Here is a 22723-nt window from a genome sequence, read left to right as displayed (position 1 = left end):
TAAAAGATAATTTACCTGAATTCCCTTTTTTCCCAATTGTTTAATGATTCATGAGGATCCTAAAGTCATAGAGTTTGTGCTATTTGAAATGAAAACTTTAATGGCATATATACTATAAAGTTATTAGATGATAAGGGAAATATGTGAAGTTCATTTTAAATACATTTTAGAAATAAGCTTAGATGGGCAGAAATTTAATTATAGACTAGATTGTATAGTTAGTTTCATTTATAATATAAATGTTCAAAGGAAGTAAAATAGATTTTTTTTAAGTATCAATGAAGAGTTAACACAAGAGTTATACTTTTAAATTTTTTAAGCCAAAAAATTCACATTGGTTGGTGCTAATTAAATATTAAATATTCTATTATATATTAAATCAACTAATTTGTGTTAAATGCTTAATAATGTTAGCTTTTATTAGTAATAACCATAATATAAAATTAAAATGTGTTACATACATAACAAAAATTGTAATTTTCTAGAAAATGGTTTGTACTCATACTGAGACAAGCAGACCTGGTTTACAAAATTTTACAAGAAAACTGGGAGGAATAAAATTTTTTTAAAGTAATAGGAGATGAAATATGAGAGAAGTGAAAACAATTTAATTATTGATTATTTTAATTTTCTATAACTTTATGGTACATATTTCCAGAATTTAAGTAAAAGCTAAAACTTTTTCTGTTGTGTTTATCAGCAAAATTTTTTATAATGTAATAGACTCTTATGAATGATTGAATACACAGCTCAATTTTCAATAACATGCCTAGCAAGTTAATACTTTTTATTATGATGTTAGGACATGAAATCTTAGGCAATTTTCCACTGTACTTTTAATATGCCAAGTGTATTACCCAAAGGATTTCAATAAAGAAACCTCTAAATATATTAGATATCCTAGTATTATTTAAGAAAATAACGAGAGTCAACCTTAAGCAAAATGAGGAAGTCAATACAATGTGTTTTCTGGTAAGCTACAGATAGCTTTCAACGTTTATTTTATTTAATCACACTTTAGTGAGCAATGATAAGCATTTTTATAAAAATGAAAGTAGAGGTGGGAGAAAATAAAAGAAAAATACATTTGTTTTATTAATTACATATTTTGGGTACAATTAAGACTTACTTACAGAGTAAGTATTGTACATTGTGTATGTTTAAACCAGTTTCTGTCTAAGTTGATAAATATTACAGAGTAGAACTGTGATCCATAGTGTCCAATAGCTTATTGTTTCAGAAATAGATCTCCAGAATTTTTTCCTAAGGTACCTTTGTGTGAACTTGAACCTCACTTTTCCATGTCTTTGAGTCTACCATGACCATTAGAGACCCTAAGAACTCTGTCCTGTACCATTCTCATCATCTCCCTCAAAAAGATAGATTAACACAATGACTGTAGTAATGGGCTCAAGTTTATTGAAGATAATATATTCAGTGAGAAGCCAATCCTAATAATCTTGGCACAAATCAAGAACTCCATATTCTGGATGTGTGTATGAATAAAGTGATGCTGATAGAGTGATTAAGGACCGGCTAAAACTGAAAGGTAAGCACTTGAAATCTACCAACTGTTCTACAAAAGGAAGACGTGGGAATCTGCTTACTTAAAGATTATATAGCTCTGGAAACTTTAATTCTGCTCTGTCCTGTGGATCAGAGTTGATTCAACAGCAACAGTTTTGGCCTGGATGTCTATTTGTTTGTTTGTTTGTGGTGTATGTGTGTTTGTGCATGCAACAATTGTTGTGTGCTAGAACCATCTCATACCTGACCCTCCAACAAGTTTTCAAAAGATGTAAAACACATAGGAAAAGACTGACAGGTTTTCTACCGCAGAGCAACTAGTAGATTTGAATGACCTGCCTTTGGATTGGCATTTCATTTTCTTAACTAATCACTAGGCCAAAAGTGTGTATGTGTGTGTAGACATGTTTTTTTTAAGGTCCTCCTGCTTAAGTCAAAATAGCATAAAGCAAATAAATACTATCCCCATTAATTCATGTGGTTTTAAAAAAAGTGAACATTCATAGACTCAAAATAATCTGCAGTGTATTACAAAATAACACATAAAACCTATAGTAACACTAATTTATAGTGTTCACAGGCACAGTTCAAAGCTACAGCATCTTAATGTTGAGAAGCTGAGTGTGTTTACTGGAGAAAGGGCTTAGAGATGTTACTGTCCTTGCTCAGGATGGCATCAACTGTCAACAGCTTACTACCAAACAATGGATTGCAGTATCACTTTTCACTTTCTGTCATAAAAGCAAACATCATCGTTAATCTTTTTCAGTTCAGGAAATAGGGAATAATATGGATCTATCATAAAAGTAAAGTGGCAAATGGGAGGCCGGGAGTTGTGCCCTCACAAACCTGGAAAGAGATCAGCAAAAATGGTGTATGGGCGCAACCCAGAATAGACTCTGCTATCAATGGCCAACTGATATTTGACAAGGAAATAAAAGTATCAAATGGGGAAAAGACAAATTTTTCAACAAATGGTGCTGGCAAAACTTGACTGCCACCTCCAGAAAGCTGAAACAGGATCCACATCTCACACCAGACACAAAAATCAACTCAAAATTGATCAGAGACCTGGGAGTAAAGCCTAAAATCCTAAAGTTCTTAAAAGACAAACTGAGATCTAGCTTAGAAGGCCTAGTCTATGGTATAAAGAGAATGCCAAATACAACCAGAAATGTACAACCTGAAGGCAATACAACTGATGAATGGGACCTTCTAAAGATTAAATCCCTGTGTGCGTCAAAAATTTTTTTCCAACGTGGTGAAAAGAAAACCTAGTGACTGGGAACAAACATTTGGCAATACCATCTCAGACAAGAGTCTCATTACAAGTTAACAGAATACTCCTGGGCCTCCATAAGAAAAAGACTGATAACCCAATTACAAAATGGGCAAAAGAAATGGAAAAAGTTTTCACAAAGGAAGATACTTGCATGGCCAAAACAAAAATGAATAAATGTTCAAAATCACTGGCAATAAGAGAGATGATAAAAATCAAAACAAACAAACAAAAAACAACCTCACACACGCCAAACAAAAAAAGGAAACCACAACCAAAACCAACCAAAAAAACCCCTACAATGAGTTATCATCTCACTCCAGTAGCAGTGGCAAAGTTTAACAGCAAATAATAAATGTTGGAGAGGATGTGGTGAGATAGGAGCTCATACATTGTTGGTGGAATTGTTTAACGGTACAATCACTCTGGAAGGCAGTTTGGTGCTTCCTCAAAAAGCTGAACATAGAAATTTCATATGGAATATTGTTGTTGTTATGTGCCGTCGAGTTGCTTGCCACTCATATCGATCCTATGTATAACAGCCCTAAACTCTGCTCTGTCCTGTGCCAATCACACAGTCTCCGTTACACTCAACCTGATTACCCCAGTTACTGAATCAATCCACCTCATAGAGGGTCTTACCCTCCTGCACCATCCCTCCACTCTCCCAAGCATGATGTCCCTCTCCAAGGACCTCTCCCTCCTTACAACATATCCAACATATGTCAGATGAAGCCTCAGGATCCTTGCCTCCAAGGAGCAGTCCAGTTTAACCCTCTCCAGGATGAATCTGTTTGTTCTCTTAGCAGTTCATCGTACCCTCAATACTCTTCTCCAGCACCATAGCTCAAAGGCATCAATTCTCCTTCTTTCCTCCCTAGTAATTGTCTAACTCTCTGATGCATAACAAGTGATTGCAAAGACCATGAGCTGTATCAGACACACCTTATACTTGGAATATACCTCAAGAAAATTAGAACTGAAGCACAAATGGAGACTGGCACACCAATGTTCATTGCACTGTTCTTCACCATAGCAAGGACATGGAAACAGCCCAGCAATCCAATCACGATCAAATAGATTGAGAAAGAATGACATATTCACACAATGAAAGGCTGTACATAGGAGTAATTATTTTGTAAAATATTACCTAGCTTGGGAGGGACTAAAGAACATTGTGTGCGTGAACTAAATCAGTCCCATAAGAACAAGTACTGTATAAAACCTTTATTGTAGAATGAGGATCCAAGTTGGAGTCATGGTGGAAGCAAAGAGATGAGAATGTGTGGGGATTGTGGGGGGAATTAATCATGGGGTCACACAATTTGATGGGGGGGGTGAGGGAAATGGGAAGGATCTGGTGTGAAAAACAATGTATTCAAATTTTGTAAATAAACTATTATTTTTAAAAACAGGAGTAGGATATGCCTGACCTAAGCTATAGTATTTTCCACTTCCTCATTATGTGAAAGTTAGATAATTATATAAAAGAGAGAAATATTGATGCTTTTGCATTATGATGTTGGCAAAGAGTACTGAATATCCCATGGTCTACCAAAAGAACAAATATATCTGTCCTGGAGAAAGTACAATTCAACTGCTTCTTAGATGTAACAATGGTGAAATTTCATTTCACATATTTTGCATGATTTTGTTAGAGAAACCAGTTTATTAAAAAGGTATCATGCAGTGAAAAGTGAAGAGTCAGCAAAAGTAAAATCCTTAAAATATTAAATTGGCACAATGACTGTCTCAATGTGCTTGAGGTATAGCAAAGCTTACGAGGTTGCAGTAGGATAAAATAAAGGTTCTCATCTATTGTTCATAAGGTTGCTATGAGTGGCAGTTAACTTTAGCTCTCTAACAATAACAACAAAATCCAAATAAACTTTTCTATAATATCCCATGGAAGTAAAAATGTTGGTATTACAGATGTAGTATTTGGATTTAAATTTCATTTTTATGGAATTATATCAGATAGCATTTTGTATAACAAAGGTAATAAATTCAATCCAATTTTAAGGAAAACTGAAGTGGCATACAGTAAACTTTGGAAAAGGAAGGAGATAATCTGTGTATATACATAAATACTGTTACATGCTATATCCACACAAATACAAGTATGTGTGTATGTTGTTGTTGTTATGTGCCATTGAGTCACATAGCAATACTACGTAAAATAGCCCTAAACTCTGCTCTATCCTGTGCCAACCTTATTGTCTCTGACACACCTACCTTCATTTCCCCAGTTACTGAACCAGTCTATCTCATCAAGGACCTTCCTCTCTTACACTGTCCCTCAACCATCCCAAACACGATGTCCCTCTCAAAGGAGTGGTCCCTCCTTGCAACATGTCCAGAGTATGTCAGACAAAGCTTCAGAATCCTTACCTCCAAGGAGCAGCCTGGTATCACCCTCTTGAAGATGAACCTGTTTGTCCTCTTAGCAGCCCACGGTATATTCAATACTCTTTTCCAGCACCACCACTCACAGGCATTAATTCTCCTTCTATCATCCTTAGTCACTGTCCAGCTTTCTGATGCATAGCAAGTAATTGCAAAGGCTATGGCTTGGATCAGGCACACCTTAGTCTCCAGACTGGCATTTATTCTTCAGTACTTTGGAGAAGTCTCTGACAGCAACTTTCCCAGTGCAATTTGTCTTTTGATTTTCTGAGTGCTGGTACCAAGAATGTCGATTGTGGAGCCAAGCAAGCTAAAGCTGTTAAAAATCTCAATCTCTTCACCATCCATCATGATGCTGTCAACTGTCCCAGTGGTGAGAATCCTTGTTTTCTTGATGTTGAGTGTCAATCCATATAGAAGGCAACAGTCCTTGACCTTCTGCAGCAAGCACTTCCAGTCCTTCTCAGTTTCAGCAAGTAGGGTTGTGTCATCTGCATAAAGCAGATTGCTGATATGTCTTTTTTCAATTCTGATGCCACATTTCTCCTCATAGAGCCCCAGCCTCTGGATAATCTGTTCTGCATATAGATTGAAAAGGCATGGAGGTAGGACACATCCCTGGCATACAACCTTCCTAATTTTGAACCATGCATTATTCCCTTGCTCTGGTCTGATGACTGCCTCCTTGTCCAAGGATAGGTTTCACATAAGCACAATGAAATATCCTTTGATTCCCTTTCTTCTCAGAGTCAGCCATAGTGTGTTGTGATCCACACAGATGCCTTTGCATAGTCAATGAAGTACTGATATATATTCCTCTAGTACTCCATGCTTTCAGCCAACATTAAGCTACAATATCGCTAGTACCACAGCCTCTTCTAAAGCCAGCGTGGACATCTGGCATTTCTCTGTTTGTGTGCCATTCCAGTCATTTTTGGATAATATTCAGCAGAATCTTGCTTGCATGTGAGTGTATAGGTTAAAAAAGTGCAATGTCATTCTTACTATGAGTTGTTGTTGTTGTTGTTGTTGTTGTTGTTGTTGTTAAGTGTCATTGAGTCGTAGGTGACTCAGAATGACTCTATGAATAAAAGTTCTCAACACTTGTATGACTTTCATATTTTCTCCAGGTGCGTGAAAGTAATTATCCTACGCTGTCTTCCTTGACATACCCAACCCCTTCCTCTTCCAATTTAACACTTATTGAACATCCTTAATTTACCTATCATATTCAGTGGTAAATGTAGAAATGACTTAAACTTCTCTACTATCAAGGACAAATCTGCTTTTGGCGGGGGGACTGTAACACACGCCAACATGACCCCCAAAACTTCCCTGACATGACCTCCATCAAGATGTGACCACCATCAAGAAGCTAGGAGCCAACTCCTAGAGTGGAGTCTCCAGGCTGGCCTACACACTCAACCCCTCTATGGAATTTTAAAAACACACCCTTAAGCAGGCCTCCACCCTTGGTCAAAAGTTCAACTGATACCTGCTTTTGGGAGGGGGGGAGGGGAACAGTAACACATAAAACATGACCCCAAAAACTTCCCTTACATGGCTGCCATCAAGACATGACCACCATCAAGACACAAGAAGCCAACTTCTAAAGCGGATGTCAGTTGAACTTTTGACCAAGGGTGGGAGGTGTGTTTAAGGATGTGTCTGTAAAATCCCGTAGTGAGTGCTTGAGTCTGCGGGTCTTTAAAATCCCATAATTTTAGAATGAATATTCTTTAAGTGCTAGAGCAATTGTCTTTCTATTTCCTGTGCTGAATAATTTGGAGTTGTTGTGATACTGAACACTGTGCCATAGTTGTGTTAAATACCATAAGGGTTACCCATCATGTTACAATGTTTGGAGGAGCTTCCAGAGTAATTCAAGTTGGGAAGCTGGAGTGGCATCCACTTCCTATGCTAGATGCCTCTGGAAACTCTATAAATGTACAGAAATTATGTTAGTTATAGGGTTCAGGTCTTTTGTGCAAAGGTCATTATGAGTCTTATTCAACTTGACGGCACTTAACCACTGCTAAATGAAATTAGAGTTGTTATATCTGCAGAAACACTCTTCCACTTTCTACATCACTTTTTGTCAATGTGTTGTATGAAGTAAACTGGGTTTGCTGTGATACTGAAACTTGTGCCACTAGTGTATCAAATATCAAAATGGTTTCTCAATGTGGACAGTATTTGGTAGAGCTCCCAGTTGTAAAACAGGTTTGGAAGCAGGAGTGACATCTATTCCCTAAACCACATACCTCTGGAAACTCTATGAACTTGGAGAAACAATGATAGTTATGGAAAGGCATTAGGCCTTTTCTTCATAGAGTCAGTATGAGTCATGCTTGACTTGACAACAATAAAAAATACCAACTATCAAGGAGATCATATCCCAACAAGGAATACAAAAATGAAAATTACTTCAATGTGTCTCATTTATTAACAATATGTCAATTATCAGAGTCTAAAATACATACATAATTCTGCCTGGATGAGCTGGTATATTTTTTACAAAAAGTGACTTTAGTGTTCAATCTTGAAGGATGATAATGAGTTTGGTGGCTGGATATAAAGGAACAAAACTTTATTCTAAATAAAGGCAATAAAGATATGGTAAGGAGAAATGGGAGGAATGTAAAAGATAAGACAGTAAAGAAATATTTGGGGCAGACTGTTTATACAAAGGAGTGTGAGTTATATACTTTAAGCAATGGAAAGTCAGCGCAGAGTTTCAAGAATATAGATGGCAAAATCAATATAAAAAGTCATTCAGGTTGCTTCAAAGCTGTGCTTCTAAAGAAATGCACTGGAATGTAGCATAGGAACACAGGAAAGAATTATCTAAGAAAAATATGACGTGGGGAGTAGCAAGGCCTGGTAAATGAGAGCATTCTCCTCCCTTAAAGAGGTACAACCTTGGATACTACATGGATGATCACAGAGCCAGACTCCACTCAACAGCAGTGAGTTTGGTTTCTGAGTTTGCAGGTGGGAATGGAAGGAGAGAAATAATCAAATGAACTGGAAGTATTCTATCTTGATTAGATAGAAAGTGGTGTTGGACATTAAAGTTATGTAGAGATAGATAAATCTCTTTTGTGTGGACAGTGCTAATTTTTTTTTTAAACCTGAAAATATCAAGACCGAATTGCTTAGTAGACTAAAGATTTTGACTCCATAACAAAAATATCAATTGTACTGATATGATGCTAGATTGAAAACAACCACAAATTATTCTCAACTCTTGCCTTCAAGAGAAGTCTGTGTCTGACCTTTAAATGTAAATTGACCTGTTTACTTGCTTTGACCATAAAATGCAGTAAAATTGTTACTCTGATGGTTAGATAATGGCTAGGGATGATGGAAGGAGAATTAATGCCTTTGAGCTGTGTGGTTGGAGAAAAGTATTTAATATACCATGGACTGCTAAGAGAACAGGTTCACCCTAGATAGGATGAAATCAGGCTGCTCCTTGGAGGTAAGGATTCTGAAGCTCCGTCTGCCATACCTTGGGGCTGTAATAAGGACGGACTGACTAGTACTTGGAGAGAGACGTTTTGCTTGGGAGGGTGGAGGGATAGTGCAGTAAGGGAAGACCCTCTATGAGATGGATTGACTCAGTGATGGGAGTAATGGGGTAGGAGTGTTAGAGACAGTAGGGTTGGATCATGATAGAGCAGGGTTTGGAGCTGCTGTACATAGGTTCACTATGAGTTGCAAGTAACTTGATGTAACATAACAACAACAACCACAACCACTTTTAAGCCTAGTAATCAAGAGAACTTGTGGACTAGATCCTCGTTATTAGAAGTTTAGCATAAAAATCCATGAATAGAGAAACCAAGGGTAGCCTGACTGAAAACTAGCACCAATCACTACATACTGAGATTGGGTATTTGAGATAATCCAGCCCCAGATGAAGGTCTAGCTGTTTGTGAAAGCATTAGTGACCCCAGGAGAGACTAGCAGAAAGAAAAGTCTCAGCAGAGTCTATCCCAAATTGCTGCTGTGAGTAAATAAAAACTGTGGTGTTAAGCCACTAAATTCTAGAGTTACTTATTACACAGCAGTGTCCTACTGAAATCATTATTTATGTCCTTTTTTACCACTACTTTGTTTATTATTATTTTCAACATCACTTTGCTGTATACTTCCCTATAATTAGAACTACTTTACAAAGTTATGTTGTTTTGATTCCTCAATTAGATGGTAAATTTCTTCAAAGCAACAGCGATTTATTTGTTCTCATCATTATCACATGTAACATGTTTTACTTATATTAATTGATTGCATTGAAAAATAATTCTTGACTCAATAATCACTAAAAAAAGTTTTATCTCAAATCAATAAAGACTTGAATTCAAAATGCTACCAGGATATGGGAAAATATATTTTAAAAGAAAAGGGATAAATATACACTATTTAAGAAAGCCTTTAAACATAATTAAATATATTTTCACAAGCATAAAAACCCAAAATAAACAAACAAACAAAACAACAGCAACCTCAATTTGAGCTTCTGAGAGTGAAAATAAATTTCTTTTAAATTCAAGGATGATATCTCAAACTTCCCCATGTGTTTTTCTTTGCTTTATTATGTATGCTTTTTCTTCATTTCTACTTTGCTTCCTACTCTATCAAAGTCAGCAATCATAGAAAACTTAAGTCTGGAAATGTTTATTGTTAAAATACAAAATGTATGTTTCTTGAGTAGTTCTATATCACTCTAGGGAAGAAAATGCATCTTTCCAAAGAAGGAACCTTCTCAACAACTTTTTTACTCATATGCACACTTTTATTATATTTATTTTTTTTATATTTTTTACTTATAATTGAGATTTTAATGAAAGTATATACAGAACTTGGATTTCCATTCATTTATTGCTACACATCTTTCTCCCTCTCACCCAACCCCCCAAGTTCAGTAATTTGAGAGCTGCCTCTGACTTCTAATGTATTCTATAACAAAGCAAAGAAGGTAGGCTGATCTATTGTCATTTTTTGGAAAATTATCTTTTTAGGAACCTGATTTAAATTATTTCCCATGATAACACATACTCTGATGTTCTTTTAATAATTTAAATGTCATTTAACCAAAGGAAAGCATAATTGCTTTTATTTTAGCAATATTTAAAATGTAATCAAGTTATTATAACCTAAAATTATGTTGAAATCTCCTTTTTTCTCTCAGGATTTTAGAGTCATTTAACAAATTTATTATCAACAAATGCAACTTTTTATATCCTTTTGCTTCCAAAAAAAGTCTTTTTAAGACATTAAAACCCAGTGTTCTCTTATGATAGGAAATATATATTTAATACGTGGAGGGAAAAGTAATTCTTTTTAATATATATTTTAGGTTTACTTTACTTTCTTGTTACCTGCTAATAAATTTCCACAAGTGAATTCCTTTTTGAAATGTAGAAGAATATATAGTATTACTAGAGAATTCCTTAAGTAAGTAACACCAATCAGACTTTTAGTTTCTTAAGAAAAGCTAATTTTGGCACTAACATCTTAATTTTCTCTATGTACTAAGAGAAATAAAGGGTAAGGGTGGCACTTTTATGATTAAAGTGTGCCTGATCCAAAGAATGGTGATTTTAATCATCTTGTATGACTGTGAAAGTTGAACAATGAATATAGAAGGCCGCAGAAGAACTGATAGCTTTGAATTTTAGTATGAGTGACAAATGCTGAATATACCATAAACTGTCAAAAGAACAAGCAAGTATATGTTGGAAGAAGTACAGTTAAAATGCTGAGAGTTTTGATGCTTTGTCTCAGATCCTTTGGGCATATTATCAGGGAAGCATATGACCCTGGAGACAGACATTATGCTTAATAGACTGTGACAAAAGAAAATTCTTAATGAAATAGAATGATTTAGTAGTTGCAGCCATGGGCTCAAACACAGTTGTTGTTGTTGTTGCTTTGTATCATCGAATTGGAACCAACTTATAGCTGACCCTGTGGCGAGTTTCCAGAGGCAGTTAATCACATACCCATCCTTTTCCACAGAGCAGCTGTTGGCCTTGAACTGCATGCTTTCAAGATTGCAGTGCAGCATCTTGCCACACTAGGCCACTAGTAGTGATTATGAAAATGGACCAAGACTGGGCAGTGTTTTGTTTTGTTGTACATACGGTTGTTAGAAATTTGAACTGATTCAACTGCATCTAATGACAGCAAGGAGAGAATTACCAGTTTATTTATCTGAAACCACCATATAATTCTTTTCAATATTTCAATGGCAATCATTCGTATCCTTTAGGTTAATTCCAATGGAAATTGTTCATTCCAGTGAAACTGTCTGAAGAGTCTAATTATTTGAGTAATCATTGAAATAGATGATCAACATTTTAGTTCTGATCTTATTTACCCAGGGCTATTGGTCATGTTGAGTGAAGAGCTAAACCAGAGCAAAATGGAGGGAAAGATAACTAATGAATAAATAATAATAATAAATAAAGTCTACACACCTCCTTACTCTCTAAAGCATTTCAATTTCCTATCTGTTTTAATCTTGCTCATGACCCTTATATTTCTCTTTAAATTATTATTCTTGTGTGAAGTACATAATGTTGTTGTTGTTGTTATGTGCCGTCGAGTCGTTTGCGACTCATAGTGACCCCATGTACAACAGCCTTAAACCGTGCTCTATCCTGCGCCAATCTCATTGCCTCTGACACACCCATCCCGAGTACCCCAGTCACTGAATCAATCCACCTCATAGAGGGTCTTTCCCTCCTGCACTGTCCCTCTACTCTACCCAGCATGATGTCCCTCTCTAAAGACCTGTCTCTCCTTACAACATGTCCAAAGTATGTCAGATGAAGCCCCAGAATCCTTGCCTCCAAGGAGTAGCCTGGTTTAACCCTCTCTAGGATGAATCTGTCTGTTTTCTTGGCAGTCCGTGGTAAATTCAATACTCTTCTCCAGCACCACAGCTCAAAGGCGTCAATTCTCCTTCTATCCTCCCTAGTCATTGTCCAACTCTCTGATGCATAACAAGTGATTGCAAAAACCATGGCCTGTATCAGGCAGACTTTAGTCTCCAGAGAGACACTGTTGTGTGTGTGAAGTACATAATAGAAATCAGAAAAGTAAAATTCAATTCCAGCAAGCCTATAAAGCAAGATTTTTCTCACCCATAGTCTCCTTCATTGATATATTCAATTAATTCTGGACGAACAAGGCATACATGCTGGGAACATTTCCATTGCTGTCCTGAACATGTGCTACAAAGATTAAAAAAATACAAAAATGAACTGATCCTCAGGAATACATTTCAGTATTAATAACAACAATAACATAGTGTTAAGACAGAAAACATAATTCCTAGATTAATTTTAAGCATATGGCTATTTAATTCTTATCAGAGAATGTTAATACATGCACAAGCTACCACTCAAGATCCTCTTATCTTTTATTCCATATATTGAATGAATGAAATGACCATAACTTCCTTGAATTTCAAGAATACAAGAAAATTTAGATTGTAGATTACTACATTTGCATCTGCAATAATTGTGCAGGCTAATCCTTTTTAAGTAATTATTGCCCTCAAGAAACAATTATTTGCTATTGGCATAATTGAATATTTATCATTAAGAGTTATACTTAATAACAGATCTGCTATAAAAGGAATGTTAAAACAGAAATAGTTAAACCTCTAAAAGTCATTATTATATTTTCAATACTAATCAAAAGTAAGTGAGCTTACTTTTAAAAGGTATAGATAAATAATCTGATTTTATCTATATGTGTATTTATATAGATGGTTAGTCTCACAAACATATCTATTATTTGAAGAAAACATATAAAGAAAATGGAATTTAGTTCAAAGCCACTTAAATTCATTACCAGGAATTGCAATTTTCTTTAATTATGGATCCTTCTTTGTAATGCTGACCACCTCTGAGGCAACCTGTTCAAATAAATATGAAATCAGATAAAAATACATAGGAAGCAAGCAAAATCAGTATTCAACTTTTCAAATAGTGCTACTCTATAATAATCTACATTAAGTTTGTGTCTAGATATATTTATCTAATTTCCCTAGGTTTGTTCCATAGAGAATTTATACTATCTTTAAAATTTATATTATAACAGAGATGATTTGGAAAGCATAAAAACTAGATTTCAAGGGGTAAATCATTAGCCTCTCTCAAAAACTATTAATGATTTAAAAAGAAATAGTTTAACAGATTTTGAGTCAAATTGTGAAATTTTTCCTTTAAAAAAATCTAATAAATTCTTGTATGTGAGCTTAGTTACAGAGCTCTGCTGGCCTATTGCTATAATTGCATGTAATTAGAACAAAGGTCCCAGCTTTCACCCAAAATACAAAGTCATTTTTGTGAATTACACGAAATAATTAATTCTGGAGGGTTTTTACGCCCAGGATTTTGACTAAAAAGAAAAAATTATGAAACCTGTAAGTTTGCAACCATTTCTATTTCAAACCCAGATATTTATTACTTAGTGTCTGGGACCGACTGTTAATTAGTTAAGCAAATCAAATAAATCCTTCAAAAGAAATAAATGGTGAATCACTGTAATCTAATAATTATCACTAAGGCATTATTAAAAGAATATCTATATTTTAGATGAAACTTTTATTAAAAATAAACTTGCATAAATTTAAATACCACATCAATATAACAAAAGACACTACATTGATGAAAGATTTTGAATGAAGCATGTAATCAATGGGGAGCTCGGGTGGTCTAGACTGTAGAAAGTTATGCTGCTAAACCAGAGCCAAAGCTTCTCTCCTGGGCTGAATCCTCTGTTCCGCAAGAAAAAGATAGCCAATCTCCTGTGCAATTTACAGTCTTAGAAACTCAGTGAAGAATTATATCTATGAATCAGACTCAACTCAACAACAATGAAAGAAAGATGTAATTTAAATTGTTATCATAAGGTGTCATCAAGTAGAGTATTATTTATGAGCAGCAGATCAAAACTTTGCCCTATTCTGTCACCATCGCAGTCTTTGTCATGCACAAGCTGACTGTTGCAACCATTATTGCAATCCATATCACCATTGACCCTCTAGATTATTAAGCATAATGTCTTTTTTTAAAAGATTGGCATCCTTAACAACATGCCCAAAGTACGTGAGATGAAGTTGTACAATCTTGCCTCCACGGAGCACTTGGGTTGTCCTTCCTCCAAGATGGACTTACTTGTTCTTTTGGCAGTCCATGGGATATTCAGCACTCTCTCCAATACTACAACACAAAGGCATCGATTCTCTTTTGGTCTTCCTCATTCACTGTCCAATGCAACTTATGTAATTTGCCACTGAGTTGAAAACAACTCATAGGAAAATGCCATGAACAAAATATCTGAATCTTGCCCATTCCTGAGCCACCAACATGGGCCCTGTTTGATGTTCAATGTTCAAGCCTATTGTTACAGTCTGTGTGTCAATCCATTTTTTATGGTCTTCCTCTATTTCTCTGATGTGACACTTTTCTCAGAATGATGCCTTTTTCAAGATTGGTCCCTTCTGACAACATTCTCAAAATATGAGATATCAAGTTTCATTTTCCTTGCCCCTACAGAACACTAATATTGCACTTCCTCTAAGATATATTTATTTGTTCTTTCTTAAGTCTAAGGGATAGTCAGTTCTCTTCTCCAACACCAGAATTCAAAAACATCAATTATTCTTTCATTATACTTATTCATTGCCCAACTTTAAGATGCACAGGAAGTAACTGAAAAGGCCCTGGCTTAGATTAGACACACCTTAGTATTTACACTGATACATTTGCTCTTCAGCACCTTGAAGAGGTCCTCAATAGCAGATTTTTTCCCAATGCAATACAACTTATTGTGTCTTGCCTGCCGTTACCAGAGTTTTTATTTGAGATCCAAGTAAACTGAAATCATTGATAATATCAATCTTTTCTCTATTGACCATGTAGCCTATAAGAGCAATAATGAGGATTTTTGTTTTCTTGATTCTTAGTCATAATTCCCATGAATAGTCTTTGATCTTCAGCAGTAAGTGCTTCAAATTTGGATCACATCAAACCACAAAATTAGACATATACCTCCAGAAAGCTGAAAAAAAATCTATATCTCACACCATATTAAAAAGTTAACTCAAAGTAGATTAAGCATTTCAAAGTAAAAAGAAAATTATAAATACCATCAGAGAAAAATAGCAACCAATTACAAGCCCTAATCTATGGTAAGCATTTGCAAACAAGAGCTATAAAATAAACAACATCACAACAACACATTGGTAATCTCCCTAATATAGCAAAATGAAATATAATGTTCCCATAAGAGAAAGCTATACAACAGCAAAGATACAAATATCACACTTCTTTCTTGTCTAGACAGAAAACAGATAAGAATCTCTCCATTAAAGACATCAGAAAACATAGTAATATCCTCAAAAAGATGAATTTACAGTAATTATAACAATGGACTAGAGTATGACATAGATCCTGAGGATGGCATAGGATAGGGTAAAGTTGCTCATGTGGTAATTGTTAGATGCAATAGACTTAATTACACCTAATAGAAACAACAATCAATAGCAAACTCTATACTGAGACAATTATCTGAGAAACTGTAATCTATGAAGAAGAATGTGGCATCAGGATTAGAGGAAGACTGATCAATAATCTACAATACGCAGATGACACAATCTTACATGCTGAAAGTGAGGGGACATGAAGCACTTGCTACAGATCAAAGACTGAAGTCTTTGATATGAAATGGATCAAAACATGAATAAAACAAAAATGCTCATTATTAAGCCAACGGGCAATATCATGATAGATGGGGAAAAGACTGAAACTGTCAACAAATTCATCTTACTTGGATACACAGTTGATCCAATTGGTACCAGGATATCAGGATACATATTGCACTGAGAAAGTCTACAGTTAGGGACCTCTCCAAATTTTTTAGTATCGATGATGTCAGTTCATGGACAAAGATGTGCCTTATTCAAGCCCTATATTCTTACAATCACTTGCTGAGAATCTGAGAACTGTACAGTGAATAAGATTGACATAAGAACAATGGATGCCTTTGAGCTGTAGTGTTGAATAAGAGTACTAAATATCCCATGGACTGCGAAAAGGACAAACAGAGGTGTCTTGGAGAAAGTGTGGTCAAAGTGCTCCTTGAAGGCAAAGGTGATAAAACTTCATCTCACATACTTTGGGTGTCTTGCTAGGAGAGGCTAGTCTTTGGAGAGGAGAATCATGCTTGGAAAGGTTGAGGGAAGGTTGGTGAAAGATAGGAAGACACTTAATGAGATGGATTGACACAGTAACTACAATAATGGATTTGAGTATGTCAGAATTTGTAGTTGTTGGCACAGGATATGACAGAGTTGAAATCAATACTTGACTCAATGACATATAACAACAGCATAGATTATCATTCATAGCCAAAAAAATGCCTAGCCAGGAAAGGGATGAATGGGATCTTCCAAAAAATAAATTTTTATGTGAGCCAAAAAAATTTCTTCAAAGAGCATAAACTGACTCTGCAGATTGGGGAAAAGATAATTGGCAATGACATATTGATAAGAGACTAATAGCTTATATGATGAAAACTCCAACACCTGAACAATAAAATACAAACAATGCAATTGCAAATGAACAGAGAATATGAACATTCTTCACTGAAAGACATTCAGATGAGTAAAAACAACATGAAGAAATATCCAGGATCACTAGAAAGACACAAATAAAAGCAACAATTAGACATAATCTCACAGCAGCAAGAAAAGCAATGCAACAGCACAATAAATAACAAATGTTGATGAGGATGTAGTGAAATTGGTATTCTCAGAAACTACTCATGAGAATGTAAAATGATTCAACTACTAAGGAAAACAGTAAAATAGTTTGGAACTTCCCTAAAAATTAAAAAATATAAGTACAATTTTATCTATCTTGAACACTACTGGGAATAAACCAGTGTGTGTGTGTGTGTGTGTGTGTGTGTGTGTGTAGTGTGACAGTAACTTCACAATAGTAAAAAAAAGATGGAAACAATTTAGATGTCCATGAAAGAGCAAAGGCATACAGATACTATGGTACACTCACATAATGGGATATACTATGCAGCAGTGAAAAATAAAGGAAGGTTCAATGTAACACTATAAATGAGTCTAGAGGACATTACATTGAGTGAAATATGTTGGTCACAAAAAGAAAAATACTATATAAGGTAACTGTTATAAAACACTAGAGAAAAGTTTACAAACAGAAAGAATCAGTTTAGTACAGCTATCAGGGTAGGGAAGAGAGGGACAGAAAAGAAAATGAATTTATAGACAATGAAACAGGGATAGAAGAAAGTAAGGACAATGTGGATTGCACATTGTGTGTTTTATAATTGGAGTTGTGGAATAAAATGTGCCTCAACAATCAAGGACAAAAAGAAGACAGTACAATTAAAAAGCAAAACAACCAACAAACAACAACAACACAAAAAAACCAACCCCAACACACCAACAACAAAAGACAAAGAATGAAATTAAATTTTAAAAAAAAGTTAAAAATTATACTTTAGTCTGTCTTCAGTATTAGTGTACACAGAAATTAGATTACCATTTGATTATTTCTATAGAAATTGTTTAGTGACATCAATTGTACTATTTACAATATATCAACTTTTATTCTTTTGTATCACAGCTATTCTATTTCCGGGAATACTACTTCCTCTGCCCTCTTAGTTATTATTTACAGTAACTATTTCGGGAAATACTGTATGAGCCAATGGTAATAAAGGAGGAAGTGGAAGCTATATTGAAGGTATTGGCAAAAATAAGGCCCAGGAATTAATAGGATATCAAATGACTTGTTTCGATTAACAGATGCAGTCTGTACCAGGAAATTTGGAGCTTAACTGTCTGGCAAATGGACTAGAAGAAGTCTATATTTCTTGAAGTTCCCAAGAAAGGTGATCCAACCAAATGTGGAAACTATAAAACAGTATCATTACTATTACATGCACGCAAAATACTGCTGAAGAACTGTCAGAAATTCAAGCAAGATTTAGAAGAGGCCAAGGCACCAGGCATCAATGCTGATATATGATGGATTCTGGATGAAAGAAAGAATACTAGAAGAATGTCTATTTGTACTTTATTAACTGCACAAAGGAATTTGTGTGCATCATAACAAGTTGTGGCTGACATGGAGAAGAATGGGAGCCCCAGAGCACAATTAAGTGCTCATGTGAACACTGTATGGTTTAAAACTAAGAAAGGTGTGTGTCAGGGTTATATTCTGTCTGTATCCCTATTCAATCCTTATGCTGAGCAAATTATCCAAGAACTGAACTCTATGAGGAGAAGTATGACATCAGGATTGGAGGAACACTCATCCATAACCTGTGTTATGCAGATATGTGTTGCAAGTGTGAAGGACCTGAAGCACCTGTTGCACAAAATCAAGGAATGCAGTCTATGGTATGGATTGAATCTCAATGTCAAGAAAACAGATTCTTACCACTTGACCTATAGACAACACCATTATGGAGGGAGAAGTGATTGAAACTGTCAACAGCTTCATCTTGCTTGGATCTACAATTAACACCCTTGGTATCAGCAGTCAGGAAATAAGGAGATGCATTACACTGCGGAAATCTGCAGTTAGGGACCTCACCAAATTACTGAGGAGCAATGATGTCTATTTGAGGTATAAAGTGAGTCTGATTCAGGCCATAGTATTTCCAATCACTTGCTATCCTTCTAGGAGCTGACAATGAATAAGGATGACAGAAGAAAACTTGACACCTTTGAGCTGTGGTGTTAAAGATGAGCACTGAACTTCCTATGGACTGCCAAAATAACAAATATGCATTGGAGAGGGTTCAGCCGGAGTGCTCTTTGGAGGCAAGAATGAGGCTTCACCTCACATACTCAGGGCATGTCACTGGGAGAGGGTACTTTTTTGGAGAAGGACATGATGTTAGGAAGTGTAGAGGGTTGGCTAAGAAGAGGAAGACACTCAACAAGATGGATTGAAGTAGGGACTGCCTTAATGGGTTCTTGAGTATCCGGAAGAGTGAGGATGCCACAGGTAAAAAAGGTTTCAGATATTTTGTTCATAGGGTTGCTATGAGTCGTACTCAACTCAACAGCACCTTTGTCTCTCATAATTTTTTTTTAACTAAGAACTTTACTCATCTATACTATGCTTATTTTGTGTTTTTGTTAGGTGTTGTTTAATTGAGTATGACTCTTCTATGAACAACAAAGTGTGAAAATGGCAGAGGCAAGAAAGGGGCGCTGTTCTCTTGTGTCAGAGATTGCAAGGATGGCACAGGAGAGATAGGGGTGCTGCTCTCGTATGTGAGTAATGTAAGAACCCAAGTCCTACCCTATATTATGTTATCGTCATTATCATCTTCACTGACATACTTGAGTCCATTGTTGAGGTCACTTTATCAATCCGTCTCATTGAGGACCTTCCTCTTTTATACAAGCCTTCCATTTTTCTGAACATCATATTCCTGTCCAAGGAATGGACCCTTCTAATATTATGTCCAAATTATGTGATACAAAGCTTGCCATCTTTGCCTTGCAGGAGAAAACTTGTTGCACTTTCTGTAAGACGTATGTTTGTGGGGATTTTGGTTAATGGGTTTTTCTTTTTCCCATAATCCATGGTATATTCAGTCAATTCTACAGCACCACAACTCAAAAGCACCAATTTTTCTTCTGTAATTCTTAATCATCATTTGGCTCTGAGATGCATAAGAGTGATACAAAGGGTGTTGATTATGGATCTAAGTAAGATAAAATCTTCAAAAATTTCTATCTTTCCTCCATCTATCATGATGTTAACAGTCTATTAGCCCAGTGGTGTGGATTTTTGTCTGCCTGATGTTAAGATGTAATCCACATTGAAGGCTGTAGCCCTTTATTTTCTTCAACAATCACTTTAAGTTCTCCTTGCTTTTTAGCAAGCGAAGTTGTGTCATCTGCATAACACAGGTTGTCGATGAGTCTTTCCCCAATCTTAACACCACATACTTCATAATCGTCACCTTCTTAAATGATTTTCTCCGCATACAAATTAAAAAGGTATGGAGAAAAGATATTTCTTTCCTAACATATCTTTCTTGATACTCTCTTTCCTTGTTCTGTTTGGAAAATAGTTTGTTGGTATAGGTTTTGTATGAGCAGAATTAAGTGTTTCCCTAGTATTCACATTTTTCTCACTATTAGCCTTTGTTTGTTATTAGCCACACAGTGAAATACTTTGCATTGACAATAAAATATAATCCATCTGACAAGAGCAATGATATCCCTGATGCCAAAGCCTCTTCTAATCCCAGCATGAAATTCTGGCAGTTCCTAGCCAATTTTTAAAGCAAAATTGTTGCTTGCATGTGGTATTAATAATGTTGTTGTTGTTCTGTGGCGCTGAGTTGCTTGTGACTCATAGCGACTCTATATGTACAACAGCCCTAAATCCTATTCTATCCCTTGCCAATCTTACTGTCTCTGATATGCCTATCTCAATTACCCCAGTGATGGAATAAATCCATTTCATCAGGGGTCTTTCTCTCTTGCACTGGCCCTCCACTCTTCCAAGTCTGACGTACCTCTCCAAGGACTGATCCCACCTTGCAACACGTCCAAAGTATGTCAGACGGAGCTTCAGAATCCTTGCCTCCATGGAATAGCCTGGCTTCACCCTCTCCAGGATGAACATGTTTGTTCTCCTAGCAGTTCATGGTATATTCTATTCTCTTCTTCAATACCAAAGCTCAAAGACATCAACTCTCCTTCTGTCATCCTTAGTCATTATCCAGCTTTGATGCATAGCAAGATCATGGTCTGTATCTGGTTCACTTTATTCTCCAGACTGACAATGTTGTTCCTCAGTACCTTGGATAGGTCTCTAACAGCAGACATCCTCAATGCAATTTGCCTTTTAGTTTTCTGGCTGCTGGTACCAAGAGTGTTGGTTGTAGAGCCAAGTACTCTGAAGCTGTCAACAATCTCAATCTCTTTATTAATATTAATTATATTGCTTGATAATTGCTGCATTTTATTAAATCATCTTCCTTGGGATTGGGTAGAAATATGTATTTCTTCTGATCAATTGGCCAGATAGCTACCTTCCAAGTTTCCCGGCACAGACTGATGAGCACAACTATGGCTGAATCTTTTAGGTGAAAAGTATCAATTGGAAACCTATCAATTCTTGAGGCCTTACTTTTTTTACCAGTCCCTTCAGTCCAATGTATATGCTGATTTTTATTTTGCTAAAAGATGGATTTAGAGGATATTTGCATTTAAAGTTTTAGATAAATTTCCAGGATTAGAGTCTTAGGAAATTCTCTAGTCTTAACTGGACCAGGAAATGTACAGGATTAGGAAATTAGCTGTCAGTGACATCTTCAAAGCCCTGAAGAGCAGTGATACTCATTTAAAGCCCAAGATGTATCTGATTCAAGCGGTACTATACATCTGAAAACTGGACAATGAAAAAAGATGATAGAAAAATAATTTGTGTTTGAATTGTGTTATTGGAGAATATAATTTACTAGACTTCTTAAGTCTGCTATGCATATTTTTTTTTATTCTAGATAAGGCCTTTGAAAGGAGGTCTGGCATCTGGTGGGGGGAAGCTTGCCTCCACAAACTCTATGATCTTGGAGAAAAGATGAAAGTTTTGCACTCAAGACTTTCATTCATAGGGTCGCTATGGGTTGTTTTCAACTCTCTGGCACTTAACAACAACAACAACAATAAAGCATAGAGATCTAGATAGCTGAAGTAATTAAGGGTTTACTTTTTAACTGAAAAATCAAAGTTTGGGGCTTACCAGCCTCTCCACAAGAGAAAGATAATGGTAATCTATTTTATATAAATATTTACAGCCTTGAAAACCCTCTAGGGCAGTTTTATCCTGTCTAATAGGGTGCCAATGAGTCAGAATTTATGCAATGGAAAGGGATTTAATTTGTTTAGTTTATCATGGTCCATCTTTCCCGTCCCAGACCTACTTCTTCTTGTCTAAGATAGATGAGATCATGGTGCATAAAATCTATTAGCTCTATAGACTAATTTCTTATCTAAGACTTTATTTTCTTCTGTCTCTATTGCTTCTAATAAGTGAAGTTCAAATTTAATATCTGGCTGCAACAAAATTGAATTTTAACCGAACTCCATGAGCCTTGCTTAACGAACGTATCAGTGATAGAGATAATGGAAATAGAAGTAGCAAAAGTCTTAAGAATCCTCTGGGGGGGGGGGAGGTAAAGGTTGTGTGGTTAATCCAAGTCAAAAGTAAACCATTAACTAACTCCTTCAAATAAAAAAAGGTGTGCATCAGAGCTATACCATTTCTCCATATCCATTCAATCTGTATGTTGAGTAAATTATTCAAGATGTTAAATTTTATGAAGGGGAATGTGACATCAGGAGGAAGACTCACTCAACAACCTGCATTGCACAGATGACATGATCTTGCTTGCTGAAAACAAGGAGAACTT

At 35.8% G+C, this 22723-nt stretch overlaps 1 protein-coding gene across 1 annotated transcript in view; it reads right to left on the bottom strand.

Annotated features, from left to right (window-relative positions):
* The window catches only part of TINAG (tubulointerstitial nephritis antigen), a 153926-nt gene that overhangs the window by 105763 nt on the left and 25440 nt on the right, over window positions 1–22723 (bottom strand). The window contains exons 2-3 of the mRNA XM_006893134.1: window positions 13085–13148; window positions 12370–12459 (exon numbers count right to left, since the gene is read on the bottom strand). Coding sequence (XP_006893196.1) covers window positions 12370–12459; window positions 13085–13148 — 154 coding nt within the window. The remainder of the gene's footprint in view (window positions 1–12369; window positions 12460–13084; window positions 13149–22723) is intronic.

The sequence above is a fragment of the Elephantulus edwardii genome, unplaced genomic scaffold (genome assembly GCF_000299155.1).
Source record: "Elephantulus edwardii isolate Elephantulus edwardi_28Jun2011 unplaced genomic scaffold, EleEdw1.0 scaffold00124, whole genome shotgun sequence".
Classification (NCBI taxonomy): domain Eukaryota; kingdom Metazoa; phylum Chordata; class Mammalia; order Macroscelidea; family Macroscelididae; genus Elephantulus; species Elephantulus edwardii.
This window is presented reverse-complemented; position numbering and strand designations above follow the sequence as displayed.